Source organism: Falco cherrug, chromosome 4, assembly GCF_023634085.1.
Source record: "Falco cherrug isolate bFalChe1 chromosome 4, bFalChe1.pri, whole genome shotgun sequence".
NCBI classification, from domain to species: Eukaryota; Metazoa; Chordata; class Aves; order Falconiformes; family Falconidae; genus Falco; species Falco cherrug.
This window is the reverse complement of record NC_073700.1, coordinates 58,169,563-58,184,613: the sequence shown is the minus strand read 5'-3', so window position 1 is coordinate 58,184,613 and position 15,051 is coordinate 58,169,563. Positions and strand designations below refer to the sequence as shown.

The 15,051-nt window shown below is 45.6% G+C and overlaps 2 protein-coding genes across 17 annotated transcripts in view; one reads left to right on the top strand and one right to left on the bottom strand.

Annotated features, from left to right (window-relative positions):
• Nucleotides 1-4,428, top strand: part of KMT2C (lysine methyltransferase 2C) — a 198,644-nt gene extending 194,216 nt beyond the window's left edge. For all 13 annotated transcript variants that reach the window (XM_055708897.1, XM_055708893.1, XM_055708901.1 and 10 more), the window contains 4 exons: nt 782-898; nt 1,519-1,592; nt 1,999-2,107; nt 2,381-4,428. In XM_055708897.1, coding sequence (XP_055564872.1) covers nt 782-898; nt 1,519-1,592; nt 1,999-2,107; nt 2,381-2,473 — 393 coding nt within the window. In that variant the 3' untranslated portion in view covers nt 2,474-4,428. The remainder of the gene's footprint in view (nt 1-781; nt 899-1,518; nt 1,593-1,998; nt 2,108-2,380) is intronic.
• Nucleotides 4,429-7,775: 3,347 nt separating this feature from the next.
• The window catches only part of GALNT11 (polypeptide N-acetylgalactosaminyltransferase 11), a 56,616-nt gene continuing 49,340 nt past the window's right edge, over nt 7,776-15,051 (bottom strand). For all 4 annotated transcript variants that reach the window (XM_055708907.1, XM_055708906.1, XM_055708908.1 and 1 more), the window contains 2 exons: nt 10,383-10,520; nt 7,776-8,578 (listed from right to left, as the gene is read on the bottom strand). In XM_055708907.1, the coding sequence (XP_055564882.1) occupies nt 8,447-8,578; nt 10,383-10,520 (270 nt within the window). In that variant the 3' untranslated portion in view covers nt 7,776-8,446. The remainder of the gene's footprint in view (nt 8,579-10,382; nt 10,521-15,051) is intronic.

The following is a 15,051-nucleotide window of genomic DNA, read 5'->3' as shown; positions in this document are numbered from 1 at the left end:
CATATAAATATTCATGTACGTTTCTTAATGTAACCGAAACTAAAGCTATTCTGAAATTCCTTCAAGTCTCATCCCTAAATGGTGATGGTTATGTGGCCAGTCACTTCCATAGATGTATCTTAAGTAAGATTTCTGACTAATTATTGTAAATATCTTAAAAATTCATTTGTTACAGTCATCTAGGAAAAAAACTTTCAAGATTTTTGGGGGGGTTCTTAGCCTATTTCTCAAAAACTTGGTAAAACTTAATAAAAATACAAATATACAGTGGGAGTATGACATGCTCAGACCAAGCTGAGTAAAGTGGTATGAGACCAGCGTGAAGAGTTCAATACTTGTTTGCATTCGTTTTAATAAGAAACGCATTGCTTTACGTAACTCTGGTGGTGGTTTCCTCTGCGGACTGTTCTGCAAAAGCTTTGTAATTAATCTTGCTGTGGATGAACACAGTTGCTGTTTATTTTAGGTTGGACTTAACTGTGCTGCCGCGTTCCTGTTAGGTTTCTCCGTTCTAGTAAGGCCCGCTTTATTTTTCAGTGAATTTATAATCTTTCCCCAGTCAGTTGTCAGAGGTATAAGAGCAGCTTTCTCACCCAGGCAGAAGCCAAGTACATTTTCTTGCATCTTAAAACTTGGTTCTGCATCTCGGCTGTTACAGCGTCCTGGGTGGTTCACTTCTCACATGATTTTCTGCAGGAACTGTTTTGGGGCACGGTGAGGAACGAAGTGCATTTATTCCAGAATTCTAAATTGCGATCTATTTTTTTTTTTTTTTTTTTAGGGCCTGGGCTTATATGCTGCTAGAGACATTGAAAAGCACACTATGGTCATTGAATATATCGGAACCATTATCCGGAATGAGGTAGCAAACAGGAAAGAGAAGCTCTACGAATCTCAGGTACGGGGGGTGGTTGTTCACTCTTGCTTTCCTCTTCTCCTTTCAAACGTTCATACCACAAACCAAACTCTGTTCTTCGAGTCGGTGAATTCAGGTCCCCTGATTTGTTTTCTGCTGCGCTATAAATGCAGTAGGCAAAAAATAAAACCTACAGTGTTTCTTATCAAAGGAGCAGAGTATTTAAATGTTTAATACATCTCACAGCACCCTGGCCAGGTAGGTAATACCAATCCTCTGTTCCGGAGGACAAAGAGAACACTGTGACAGAGATGTCAGGACCTCAATTTTTAATGAGAACTTTTTAAATTTAGAGCAAGTTCCTTTGCGTAACTCGGCGGTGGTGTAAGTTAGTACGTACTTGTGAAGCACTGCAAGACCCTAGATGAAAGGCAGTACAGAAGCTACTAGGGAAACGCTGATTTGCCGGAGATTTATGTTTTATCGTTCCCTGAGAAGGCAGCGAGGGGCAGGGCGTGACTTGCGCTTTCCCTCGTGAGCCGGTGGGCGATGGCCGGTCCCGAATGCAGGACACTTGGAGCTCACCCACCTTGACGCTTCATTTTAATTGCCGACAATTCCATAAAATCTACAAGAGCCCGTCTTCCAATTCTGTTTTTCAGAACCGTGGCGTGTACATGTTCCGCATCGACAATGACCACGTCATTGATGCTACCCTGACAGGGGGTCCTGCAAGGTGGGTGGCTCTGAGACATCTCTGACCTCCTTCTGGGGAGTCACCCGCCTTCCTGCCCCGGGGCTGGTCGCGAGGGACTCAAGTTTGGGGGTTTCTTAATGGTTCTTATTCTCTGAGCTGGTACATCAGCCTTCAGACTATTCCACTGAAAGAATGTTGTCTTTCTGAGTAGCTTTGCTCGTCTTTGATTACATTTCAAGGCAGCTATGAAAAAATGATGGAAAAATATTTTTAATGCTTGATTTTTTTTGACATTTTCTAGGTAAAGAAACAAGTAGAGAGTAATATAATTATATCTGGGAAGTCAATGCACCCCTGAAGCTAAGGTCATTCCAAGGTTTGGTTTAGATGTGCCTGAAAGGATGCGTTTTCTTAAAAGGTCACCGTTCTCCCACTGTTTTCCTAGGTATATCAACCATTCGTGTGCACCTAACTGTGTGGCTGAGGTGGTAACTTTTGAGAGAGGACACAAAATTATCATCAGCTCCAGCAGGAGAATCCAGAAAGGGGAGGAGGTAGGGGCAGTCTTGTTTGTGCTTACTCACCTCTTGCTACCCGCATTAATTTTTAGATACTTATGTGATTTCTACAGCTAGTAGCTCAAAACAACTTGTTTTGTGCACGGGGCTGGGGAGAGGGATGCTTCCCTTCCCCTTTCCTTTTAAATCTCGCCAGTCCCTAACAGTGCAGCCTGTAGAGCAGTTTGCCGTTTACCCTGTAGGTACAAGGAAAGCTTGTAAATCTCGGTTAGTAGTAAATCCCGGTTGTTCTTCTCCATCTTCTTCCAGCTTTGCTATGACTATAAGTTTGATTTTGAAGATGACCAGCACAAGATTCCATGTCACTGTGGAGCTGTAAACTGCCGAAAGTGGATGAACTAGAATGCATTCCTTGCTGTCTTTGAGGGTTGCTTGTCCCTAGGAAGAAGTGATTCACATTTTGATTTTGTCGACGGAAAATGGTTGCCTTTTTGAAGGGGGCGGCGGGGGCGGGGGGGGGGGGCGGGAAATCACTTCTGGAAGTACAGATTTCTACTCAAGTATTTAAAAAGCAAGAAAAAAAATTAAAAAAAAAAAAAACCACACAAAAAACAAGCACCAGAAGCAAGCCGGCAAAATCCGAAGCTAACTTTCCAGACACATGGAAGTTAAACTGAATTAACAGAATGGTCCAGCACTTTTGTTTTTGAGCTCACTAAGGAGAAACTGTTTAACTTGGGCAAAGAACCGATGGCTGACCTGCGGGAGGGCAGGTGGCATCTATGAATGTAAGACTGAAATCACCAGCGAAAGGGAGAAGTCCAAAGTGCTGGCCACAGCCTTATTTGATAAAGGGGCAGGCCCTCTAATTAAAGAAAAATTTTAAATAAAAGTAGACACCACTGAACAAGGAATGTACTGAAACGACTTCCTTAGGGATAGAGCTAAGGGAAAAAATAACTTGCACTAAAATACATTTAAATACTTGATTCCATGAGTCAGTTTATTGTAGTTTTTGATTTCTGTAAAATAAGAGAACCTTTTTGTATTTATTATTGAATAAGTGAATGAAGCTATTTTTAAAAAGAAAGTTAGAAGAAAGCCAAGCTGCTGCTGTTACCTGCAGAACTAACAAACTCTGTTACTTTGTACAAAAGTGTAAATATTTTGAGAAAAAAAAATACAGTATAAAAATAGTTATTGACCAAATGCTACCAGACTCTGCAGCAGTTCGGGTGCTTATTATAAAATGTCAATAGGGATGTTACAATATGATCTCATGTATTAACAGACATGTGATTACAATTACGGAATAACCAAAATCTCAATTTAAAGAGAGAGGGGTTTTTATGTTTAAAGCACTCTCAACTGTGGTCTTACGAGAATTTTTTTAAGTAAACCTTAAGCCTGGTAAGGGCACATGTATATTACAACTCTGACTTTTGTAGATGATGTTTGGGTAATTTAGATTAATTTTATTTGTATTATATTGTTGCATCCCTATTTCTTAAGTCAGGTTTTTTGTGCTTACAATTTGTGATAACTGTGAATAACTGCTAAAACCACCCAAAATAGAGGCTGGACATGGGTTTTTTCCTTCAGCAAAAGTAGTCAAGGATTAGGGGACTGTTCAGCCTACGTTAAATCATGTAAACAGCATAGAATCATGTAGTGGGAGCTTAAGTCTGATATGATAGCCTTCTTAAAAGGAAAACAAAGAAAAAAAATTAGATGTAATGTGCTTGCAGCTGCAGGACTCTGGCAATAGGGTTTTGGAAAATGTAATTTAAAGATGTGTTTGTATGGATTGTTTTTGTTTACATTTCTTTAAAAAAATAAACACTGTTTTGTGTTTGCTTGTAGAAACTTAATCAGCATTTTGAACCAGGTTAGCTTTTTATTTTGTACTTAAAATTCTGGTACTGACACTTCACAGGCTAAATATAAAAAAAAAAAATGAAGTTTTTTTTTTTTGTGTGCACAATTAAAGTGGACTGTAAACTGTTGGTATATTCAGTAATACAGTTCTGAACTTGTAATGTATATGGCATGATGTATTTTTATCTTACAGAATAAATCAATTGTATATATTTTTCTCTTGATAAATAGCTGTATGAAATTGTTTCTTGAATATTTTTCTTCTCTTGTACAATATTCCAACATCCTACCAGTATTTGTCCTACAGTTTTTTCTGTTCTGTATAATAGTATCTAATGTTGGCAAAAAAATTACAAAAAAAACATAAAAAAAAAGAATTTTTTTGAAGTATACAGAGTGTTATGGGTTTTGGAATTTGTGGAAACAGATTTAGAAGATCAGCATTTACAAATAAAAATATTTTACATCTATAAAGTATATCCTCCTGTTTTCATCTGAGGTGTCTTACTTTCTAGTTCTTTCAGAGTTTCAGTGTCTGCTTCCATCAGTGGGAAGCATTTGCCTCCCCCTTTTCTCCAGGGCAACCCCCACCCAAAATTTTACATTGTGGTGCCATGTCCTGGGCCTTTACCAGATACCATTCCCTGCAAATGTGTTTTCCTCGGAAAATCTACAAAAGATAAAAAGATTTTAAAAAAATATTTTAAAAAGGGGAAATACTATAGTTTGCTTGCACTGGTTTTGGACAGGATTGAGTTAATTTTCTTTTTAGTAGCTGGTATGGGGTTATGGTTTGGATTTGTGCTGAAAGCAGCGTTGATACCAGAGGGATGTTTTCGTTATTGCCCAGATAATAAATATATTTCATTATATAATAATGAAGTAACAGAGCCGAGGGCTTCTCTGCTCCTCCCCCCACCCCACCAGCGCTGGCTGGGGGGCACAAGGAGCTGGGAGGGGACACGGGTGGGACAGCTGCCCCCCACTGACCAAGGGGACATTCCATACCGTACCACGTCATGCTCAGCACATAAAGCTGGGGAAGAAGGAAGAGGGGGGACATTCCCAGTGACGTTTGTCTTCCCCAGTCCCCGTTACTGGTGCTGGAGCCCGGCTGCCCCGGGGGTGGCTGCGCACCTGCCTGCAGTGGGAAGCAGCAAATTAATTCCTCGTTCTTTGCTGGCACGTGAAACCCTCTCACCCACCCGTTTTCTTACTTCCCCCTTCCCAGTCTCCCGCCCGGGGGGCTGTGCGGGGTTAAACCCCAAGGTGACCGGAGCCATTCCAGCAAGACCTCAGTGCTGGCTCAAGGCTAAAAAAGGGCTCCAAGGTTTAGTGTGGAGCAGTGGGAAGCAGCAGCCGGGGCAGAGCTGTTCCCCAGCGCAGAGCTGTTCCCCAGCGCTACCCCCTTCCATCGCCCACTTCGGAGGGAGCCGCCTGCACGGGGCTGAGCCGCGGGGGTGGCGGGCTGGGCACAGCCTGGGCTTTGGCTGTGGGGCCGGCGGCTCGCAGGGAGTGGTGCTGAGCACCCATCTCGGCCCTGGCACGCGCGCACGGGTTAGTGCGGGGCAGGCCGGCCTCCGGAAGGGTCAGCCGTGGTCCCCGCCACCTCCGTGAGGCCTCGAGAAGGACCCAGAGGCTTAAAAATCGGTCCCAGGTACAGGTTCTTTACAAATAATAAATTCTCAGCACAACGATGGCAAACAGAGCATGGCAACAGCTTATAATAACCCGGGATAAGGCTTTTCAAACTCAAGTACAGAAAGAAAACAACGAATTTCCACCTAATCCCAGGCAGCCCCTGCGGGGCCCAGCTGGGAACAGCTGATTCCGGACTGGGGGCTCACAGGAAAGACCGACACCCCTCCCTTGTCCAAATGGTGCATGCAATGCAGCAGCAGCACTGAACAGATACAGCTGTGGCTAAAAATTGTGGACAGCAGAAACGAACGATTTGACGCCGTCCAAAATGCCACCGCCTCCATCTGCTCCTGGGAACCGGCACGGGTCCCTGGGCCCTGCAGCGCTGGGCTGCCTGGGAGGGCTCAGCCCAGCCCCACCAATTCTGGCCGAAGGCACAGGCCCACACACACAGTGCTGCAAGTGTGGGGATCGCTTGTTTTCAAAGGAAAAAGGAGAAAAAAAGAAAAAAACCCAGTGTATTATTACTTATATGAGAGCGAGGTAAAATATTTATCTTCTTCATATGCAGGAACAATCCAGCTGCAACGCAGTGGTCCATCAATTCTCCGTTCTTGTCTATTATTGCAGGCTTAAAGACCACATGTACTGAGCTGCCTCCAAATTTCCTCACCAGGAGCAAAAGGTCAAAAAATGCTCTGTGGCAACATTCAGACCATAAATACAGCAAGCTTCTGCCCTGCCTCTTTCAGAATGTGTTTGTTTTCTGATTTTTAATTATTTTTTAAAAAGACAACACAAAGGCCACAGAAGAAAAGGCAGAGCGGGGCTACTCACAGCCAACGTGACTTCCAGAAAAATTCCACAGCCTACAGGAAAGCCCGGCACACAGCTGGGAGCAGCTGTACCAACACTGGCTGCTGCCTCACACTCGTGGGGCAGACAGGGTTAATCAGACAGGCATAAATGTAGCTGCAGCCCATCCTTTTGCCCCCAGCAAGGACTGGAATTAATTCCAGCCCCAAAGAGCCACCCAGGTGCCGCCCCAGCAAGCAGGTAGCTGTGCAAGGACAGGCAGCACAAACCAGCTCCGCAGCCGCGCTGTGCTGGCTGGTTTTATGCCGCCCTCGCTGCTACTGAAAGGGTCCAAGCTGGAGGCCACCGTGAGCTGGCACCCTGTGAGTGTCCCAGCCCTGCGCTGCCCTGCCACAGTGACCTGGGAACCCATTTCAAGGCTCTGGGTGCACCTACAAGGGCTGCCTGACCCAGCCAGGCGCAGCACAGGCCCCAGCTGCCACAGGGCACTGGGGTTGTTTTTAATAGACTTTTCTCGGCAGGAAGGAACTTGGCCGGTGTCTAAATTTACTTAATTATTCCCATCATAATGCTTTATCTGGAAGAATTCTACTTCAGCCTATTGTTCTGGCTTACCTGGTTCCTCCCCCGCCATGACTCACCGCTTCCAGGACTGATGAGCGAGGCACGAAGCTGCGCAGCGGCAAGGGACCGCTCTTACCTGCTCGAACCGCTCTTACCTGCTCGTTTTCTTCCGCCGGCTTTTCTCCTCCCAGGGCAACTGCCCGGGCAGCCGGCTGAAGGACCAAATGCGATCTGTCACAAGCGAATCCCTCCTCTCTGTGGGAAGACGCGGGTCTGTAATTACTCCAACGTTATCGTTATTTGCCTCACGCTGCCCAAAATGTCAGTAACTGGTTGCTGGAGTATTTGTGCAGTTGGAAAATGTTTCTGCTGCCCAAGCGAGAGGGCAAGGCTGTCCTGGCACTGCCGACGTTCAGCCTGCATGCTTCCCAGGGACAGCAGGTCGCTGCGGTGCGATAAACAAGGCCAGCGTTTGCTAAGAAGAAATCTGCTGGGTAAGAACAGCTTTTCTCTTCTGCAGCAGCTTCCACACGCTGGAGAAGCATCTGGGGCTGAGGCAGGAAGTCGAAGAAAGGTAAATAGCGACATAAATGAAATGGGAAGGGGTAACAGAGGAGTGGAGAAAAACAAAAATAGAGAGAAATTACCTGTCAACTCTTCCAAGATGTGAGAGAGGGAGGAAAAGCCAGCTGGGAAGGGAAGGGAGTGAAAACAAGGGAAGACCCAAATTGCGTGAATATTAGTTTGCATCAGCCTCTAAGCTGATGCTTTCTGGTCCAACAGCTACAAAGAGGAAGGCCGTGGAGATTAATAAAAAAATGATACTTTATTTTAAATGCAGCTACTGTCATGAGTCATCAAAATAGACTTTGTAATAGTTACTTTGTTTTAAATATGAGGTGACGAATGACAGCTAAGAATTTTAACTACATGAAATGTCCTAAAATTGTCAATTGAAAGAACTAAATTTAAATATTACAAATGACAATCATCAGAAGATAAAAGGGACTAAAAATACTTTCCAGAAAAAGTAAAATAATTTGGCCAGTGAAACCATACTAGTAATGTAAATTAATGAGATACTGCACAGGAAATACTTGAAGAGGTCTCCTTTCCGTCATAGTCATTTAAAAGATCCACAGAGCTAAAATCTCAGAATTTAAATTACATTGCTCTAATAATTTCTCTTACTTAAAAACAGTTCAACAATCCAGGATAATCCAAGGAACCACTGATAAATTGCACTTCTACACGTTGTCCTGCAGTGGGGCTGCTGCTATTACTGCTACGTGTGACCGCCTGGACCTTCTCACGCACACAGCTCTTTGGAGCAGAGTATTTCTAAAGGGTCCTTGCAATGGTTGTGCCAGGTGTAGCAGCTACGGCTCCTCCCAGAGCCCTCCAGAGTGATTTAAAATCACGGCTGAAGGGGAATCAGGTCTTGGCTTAACACTTCTCCGCCACATCCTTGCTGTCTCAGCTCTCAAAGTGCCACTGCTGAGGAAGGGACCCGTCACAGATGGCCATGGTCACGTACCCTTTGTGGCTAAGCGGATCTACCACCTTCATGCACTGCCCCACGGAGACCTGGTAGAGGCGGTTGTTTTTCTAGAGAGAGGAAGACAGATGGGATTTATTTATTAAAATTCTGTTCTACTCTTCTTAAACTGAAGCTGAAAGCGACGCTTAAGGGGAGGGGATGCTCCTTCCTGACAGAGGAACCACCCAGCAGCCTCCCTGACACACCAGACCCAGAGCAGCACCGTTTAAAAGCCAGAGTACAGCACACCCCATAACCAGATTCAGACCTTGAGGTGCAGGCTCTCACGACTGTACAGGGACACAGTTTGGGTTTTGTTCACATCATAGCCACTGCAGGTGTGCAGTGAAGCAGGAGAACGCGGTAAGAATACACAACGCTCCTCCAGCACACCCCCTGCTCCGAGTCCTGCACTGTAACCGCCAGTGCGCAGTTGGCCTTTCTCTGTACCAGTGACTCCCCTAACATATTTCCCTTCGCTCCCGCACGTCTTCACTTATCTAAACAGTCCCAGCCTGCTCACATGTTCCTCATGAAAAAGGTGCCCCACACCTTTGATTTGCCCTGCCAGCCACCTCTGGACCTTCTCCAGCCTTAATTCAGCCTTTCTGAGAGGAGGTGAGCAGCACGTGCAGTACAGGCGAACTACAATGGCGTGATGACATTTCTCTGCTTTTGTTCCTATTCCTTTCCTAATCAATCCTAATATTTGATTCACTTTCTTTTGCTATTGATCATTAACGAGCACCATTCTGACACTGTTACAAATCCCCACCTCCCGGCCACCCAGTGGCAATGGCCAGTTCAAAGCTCACATTTCACCCAGATTCTTCACCACCGCCACAGGTATCACTTAACCAGCCAGTCACAAATTGAATCTGAATGGCTATTTTCCCATTCTCTCCATTTCGTAAAATTTTTGTCTGCTAACTCAAGCTGAAGAACCCTGCATAATCTCTTAGCAGCAGCAGAATTTTTCAGCTCACTACTCCCACTACCATCTGTAGCTGTGGCACTGCTGGTGCAACTATCAGACACACAGCCCTGGGCTCATGTGATACCTGCCTCTACCTGCAAACCATCCTGGTCTGCAACAGCTTCCCCTTGTTTGACTCCACTTAGCAACTCGTGCTGCCCACGAGCAGCACGGTGTGAACCCAAGACAGCTCATGCAGAGCTGTCCTGGAAGCACCACAGGCAGTTCTGGCAGCGCCCTCCTCTTTGTTTAATGCCATTAGTACTACAGACTCAACTGCTATGCTGAGGGCATGTGAGGAGGCAGCCTCTGAGTTAATACCCAGGAGCCAAATTTAGTGTGTATGCAGCACTGGCTCAGTTTTGTGAAATCAGCCACTCCAGGCTCTAAACGATTAAACTAATGAGATGTAATTATAGGGCAGAAGCAACTGCAAAAAACCTCCTCTCTCAATCCTCCGCTCTGCCCTGTGCTTCTTCAAGCACTAAGTAAAAATCACCACATGGACCGCTTCTGTCTCCCAGTCCCGCAAACGCAACACAACAAAGAGCTGTGGGGTGGATGTTCTTCTCCCTGGCACATCCCCGTAAGCCACAGTGCCGCGAGTGGCTGTGACAAGCAGAAAAAAGGCTAAACCGAGCTGAAGCAACCTTCCCATGTTGCAAAGGGCCTGCATGTCCCAGAGCTCAGCAAAAGCCTTATTCAGGCTGAAATGCAGCCACCACAGGTACATTTTGTACATCAGGCTGTTTAGACTGTGGGCTGAGCCTAAAACAGTACAATGGACTTTGCTGCATCTGAGGTTTATTCATAAACTCAACCCTGATGCCCTGTTAGTGCTATTGTCACTTACCAACACATTCATGTTGCACATTAATGATATGCCAGCCACTCACCCCAAATGTCCACTGCTGTGAGCCGCCGGACCCATGGCATTTCATGAGACGAGGTGGATCGGACGAGCGAGTTTCCGAAACATCCAAGCAAAGGAGATTATTTAAAATCAGCTCATGATCTTCATTGTAAATCCAGACCTGAAAGAGAAGACAGAAAGACATTTAATCCCAATCAAATGCCTCGCATTTTTTGTTCAGCTACTGAGGAGGTGCTTTAGCACCTGGATGTGAGAGATATGCCTTGCAACGCTCACTGCCTCTTTGCTGCCTTTTTTCCAGCAACCGAAATGGAGCTGCAGCGTGCTCTTGCCTTCCCAACATCACACAGCATTACCCCATGCAGAGGCACTAAAAAGACTAATAGTGATTCTGCCCTCCACCTAGTATTTTCAAAATTAAGCAGCCCCCATACGTTCCTCCTGTCTGGGCAGCTAAACAAGGTAATGCAACAGGTAGGCAGTGGATCTCCAAGCAGGCGACCAACCACTCTCTGAGCAAAGTCCTTAAGCCAGGCAGTAAATCTCCTTATCCAAAGACAATCCTTTAGTCATGAAGGAGGGGCTGGTAGATTGCCTCAGCTCCACGTAGGGAGCCAGCACGAGGACCATATGAGGACGCTGGGTGAAGCAGGTGACCCAAGAGCTCTGGGGAAGTAGCTTGGTAGGCATACAAGGCCAAAAGGTATCTCTAATCTTTTTTGGAAGCTGCTGCGTTTGTCTGTAAAAACATAGGAATTCATTTAACATTGTGCTCTGGGGTCAGCTTGTAGATGCTGAATGATGAGAAACCAGAATCAGCTGTGCAAATTCTGGTGCCAGGTAGCCTGCATTAGTCCCCACACCGGTCCCAGGGTCCTACTTCTTGCAGCTAGTGACCTGGTGCTCAGAGATCTTCACTGAAGTATGATCACCAGCATCCAGGTGCTATCAAAACTTTCCATACTGCTCTCCAGGGAAAAAAAATGCTGCTTTACTATTTCCATGCTGAAACTACATCTCCATAACTGACAGGTTCATGGCCTTCTCTGCTCCCCAGCCAAACTGATTTTGCTAGCTGTGCTGTGCTTAGGAGGAGGGAGACCACCCCTCTCCATTTCACACCCACTTTGTTTTGGCTGAACCAAGATGAAAATATCTTGATTTAGACCTCAGGAACCTACACAATATCCCAGCAGCTCACATAGTGGTGGAAACATGGATTCAGCCCCTCTCTGGGGGGCCCACCCATACAAAACAAGAATGCATTGGTTCACATTTGCAGCTATAGCTGTATTTAGGTTCCTGAATTTACATGACATTACAGAAGTTTCTCTCTGATCACACTGAAAAACATAATCACCTCTAACAAGAAGCAAGGACACACGCAGGCACACTGAATTTGTCCTCTTCCACATGCTACTTCAGCAGAAGCCGCTATTTTTTTGTTGGCATTAAAAAAAAGTGTCAGGCACCTTCAGCTGCTGCAGTTCGTGCCCACAGCCTGGCTGGCCTAAACCTTGCTTTGGGGCAAGGCACGTCTGGCTCAGCTGAAGGCTCAGGGAAGCTGGACCATCAGCCCAGTCTAACTGCAGGAGCTGCTGGTCCTCCCCTCCTCCTTCAGTGCCTTCAGGCTGGTGGGCCAAGCTCAGTTAGGTAGAGGACCTGTAGCTTTCATAACCAACAAGAGACTGATCCCCAGGCCAGAAAGCAAAGAAATGAAGGAACTTTGGTGCATGCACCTCGACATGTCCTGGGTTACATAGGGGTAGCAAAAAGGAGAAGTATATGCAAGCCGTAACCGCAGTGCAGGGAAGATACTGAGAGCATCTGGCTGAGCACCAAACAGCTGCTATTCTGAACGCGCCGCAGGGGCCCTGCACTCACCCGGCACCTGGACAGCATCTCCCAGCCTCTCTGCCAAGCAGGCAGCAGCACAGCTGGCCAGGTCTCCTGCTCTGCTGGCATTCCCAGACCCAACCCTAGGCTGGTGTGCACAAGAACATCCCTACTCATCCACCTCACTTGCCAGCACCAACTCTCTTCCCCCTGGCTGCTTACCCGGGGAATGAGAGGGAACTGAGCCCCTTCTAACTGCACCAGAAGTACCTGCACCCACAGGCATGCTAAGCTCTTCTGGTGCGCTCTTCCAGCCCTGTCCTCATTTCACACAGCTCAGTGCTGCAACAGCTATGCTTGCTGTGTGATTTTTTTCCACTCAGTCTGCATGAATTTCACACTCAAAGTATAGAATATCAAATTCCAAGCAGAAAAGTCTGGCAAATAAAACAAATTCTGATTATTTGAATATTTTTTTTGGTCTGATGAAACTAAAACCAGCCTTCTGAAGGGAGCTGTTATTCAGGACGTTGTCTCAATTGTACAGCATGATTGAAAAGTGTACAGCTCATTCATTATCACAGCGACTATTACAATACAGTGAAAGCCGCCTTTGAGGAAGTGTTATGTGTAACATTAAAATTTGCCCCTAACCTCAAGCATTCTGTCCCTTCTAACACACTTTCTCTGTTTAAACCCTGTCACGAGAAAGAAAGCACAGTAAGATTAAAGAGGAGGAGCAAATGGAGAAAAAGCAAGATTTGCCAGAACAGTATTATTATTAAAGTAAGAATAATGATGGAGCCAAATCCAAACAACAGATGAAACTGGTGAGAACCGAGAGAAGACTGCAGTGACACAGGGGGCAGACCTTTAATCAAAGGCTGAGTAATGGCAAAGAACACAAAACAGTGCTTAAATCCAGTGTGATACTTCTCCAGAAAAGCTTATGCAAGGCAGACAAAATTAATTTCAAACTAATTATGTGTTTGGTGTAGAAAACAAGGGGAAGAGGGAAAAGGCCAAAATTTGGGACACATTATGGTTCCAAATTAGATTAGAGTATCAGTATGAACTTGCAGATTATTAACAGATTCAAGCACGAGGAAAGCAAAGCCACCCCATGGGGGGGGGTTTGTTATATAACTGCAAGCCTTTGCATACTCCAAAATTTAACTATTTTGCTGCTGAAGATCGAAAGGATGATGTTTAGCTCATGTTGTTATAGGCTGTGAGCAGTAACAGCCCAGTACAGGAAGGAAACCTGGACAAACTCAGCAGGTGACGGAATCAGAACTGGCTTCAACCTGCAACAATCCAACACACACACCATCTCTCCTTCCCTGAAAGACTGTTATGACAAATGGAGCTCAAAGTCATGGACTAAATTAACTCAATGAACTTTTATAGGGATGGTCCATAGACACGGGAATGATATCTGTGTGTGTATGTATATATAGATATACACGTATCTCAAAGGACTGAAAAGTTGATAGTGGTTAACTGGGATGTGGGGGATTCTGGGCATGACAAAAATGATATGGAATAAGGGGTGGATGCTGTCCTGGTTTCAGCAGGGATACAATTAATTTTCTTGCTAGTAGCTAATACAGTGCTGTGTTTTGGATTTAGGATGAGAATAACGTTGATAGGAACAAGTAAAACATGATTGGGTTAGGTAGTGCTTACCCTAAGTCAAAGACTTCTCAGTTTCCCATACTCTGCCAGTGCACGAGCAGCTGGGAGGGAACGTGGTCAGGACAGCTGACCTGAACCAGCCAAAGGGCTTTCCATACCATAGGACACCATGTTCAGCATATAAACTGAGGGGGAGCTGGCTGGGGGAAGGGCAGCAATCGCTGCCCAGGGACTGGCTGGGCATCGGTCAACAAAGTGGTGAGCAATTGTATTGTGCAGCACTTTGTTTTTTCTCTCGGGTATATTCTTCTCTCTCTCCCTCCTCCTTACAATTTTTTTTCTTTATTTCAATTATTAAACTGTTCTTATCTCAACCCACAGGTTTTACCTTTTTCCAACTCTCCCCGCACCCCACCAGGCAAGGGTGGTGGGGGTGCTAAGTGAGTGGCACATGGTACTTAGCAGCTGGCTGGAGTTAAACCACAACGGTAACAGATGAGGTGCAGGGTATTTTCATCGCACATCCACTTCCTAACACCTAGGAGGGCATCACTGTCAGATTTCAGTTTCTAAAAATGGAATTGTGCCCATTTCCCACCATACAGGAAAGCAGCACCTTTAATTGCTATCACCAGAGACACATGCTAATGACTGATCTGTTCCATAGGTGGGGGGGGGGGGGGGGGGGGGGCGGGGAAATCACAGCATTTTCACTAGTCAAAGAAAAACATCAGGACGCAGTTAGAATATAATGAATTCTTTCCGTTTTCAAATAAAACCTAAATGGCAGATATTATGTAAAAACCTCTCTCCATAATGAAACTGATCATGTTTGGGGTTAAATAAATTATTTAATTTGGTGAATGTTGTAGGATTGGCTTCTTTCTAGCAGTTGTTTTTTTTCCTTCTGCCTCTCAACACAGGCAGTGGGATAACAGGGAAGGTGCAAAGACCCCTTCAGTTTTGGAGTACTGTGGCCCACTCTGCTGCCAGCTGACCCTTCTGAGGTCCTAGATGTCCCCAGAGCACAGAGAGATCTTCCCTCAAGCAAAGCATTTCAGATTTGGTAATGCTCAGATGCCTGCCCAAGTCTTCAAATGCCTTCACCTTTGGCTACAGGGGCACAGAGGTCTTGCTTGTGCTTAGTCACCCAGGCCGCAATAGCTGGTTCAACTTTCCCACAGTGGAAATGGGACCTACAGATGTGGGGTAAGCGT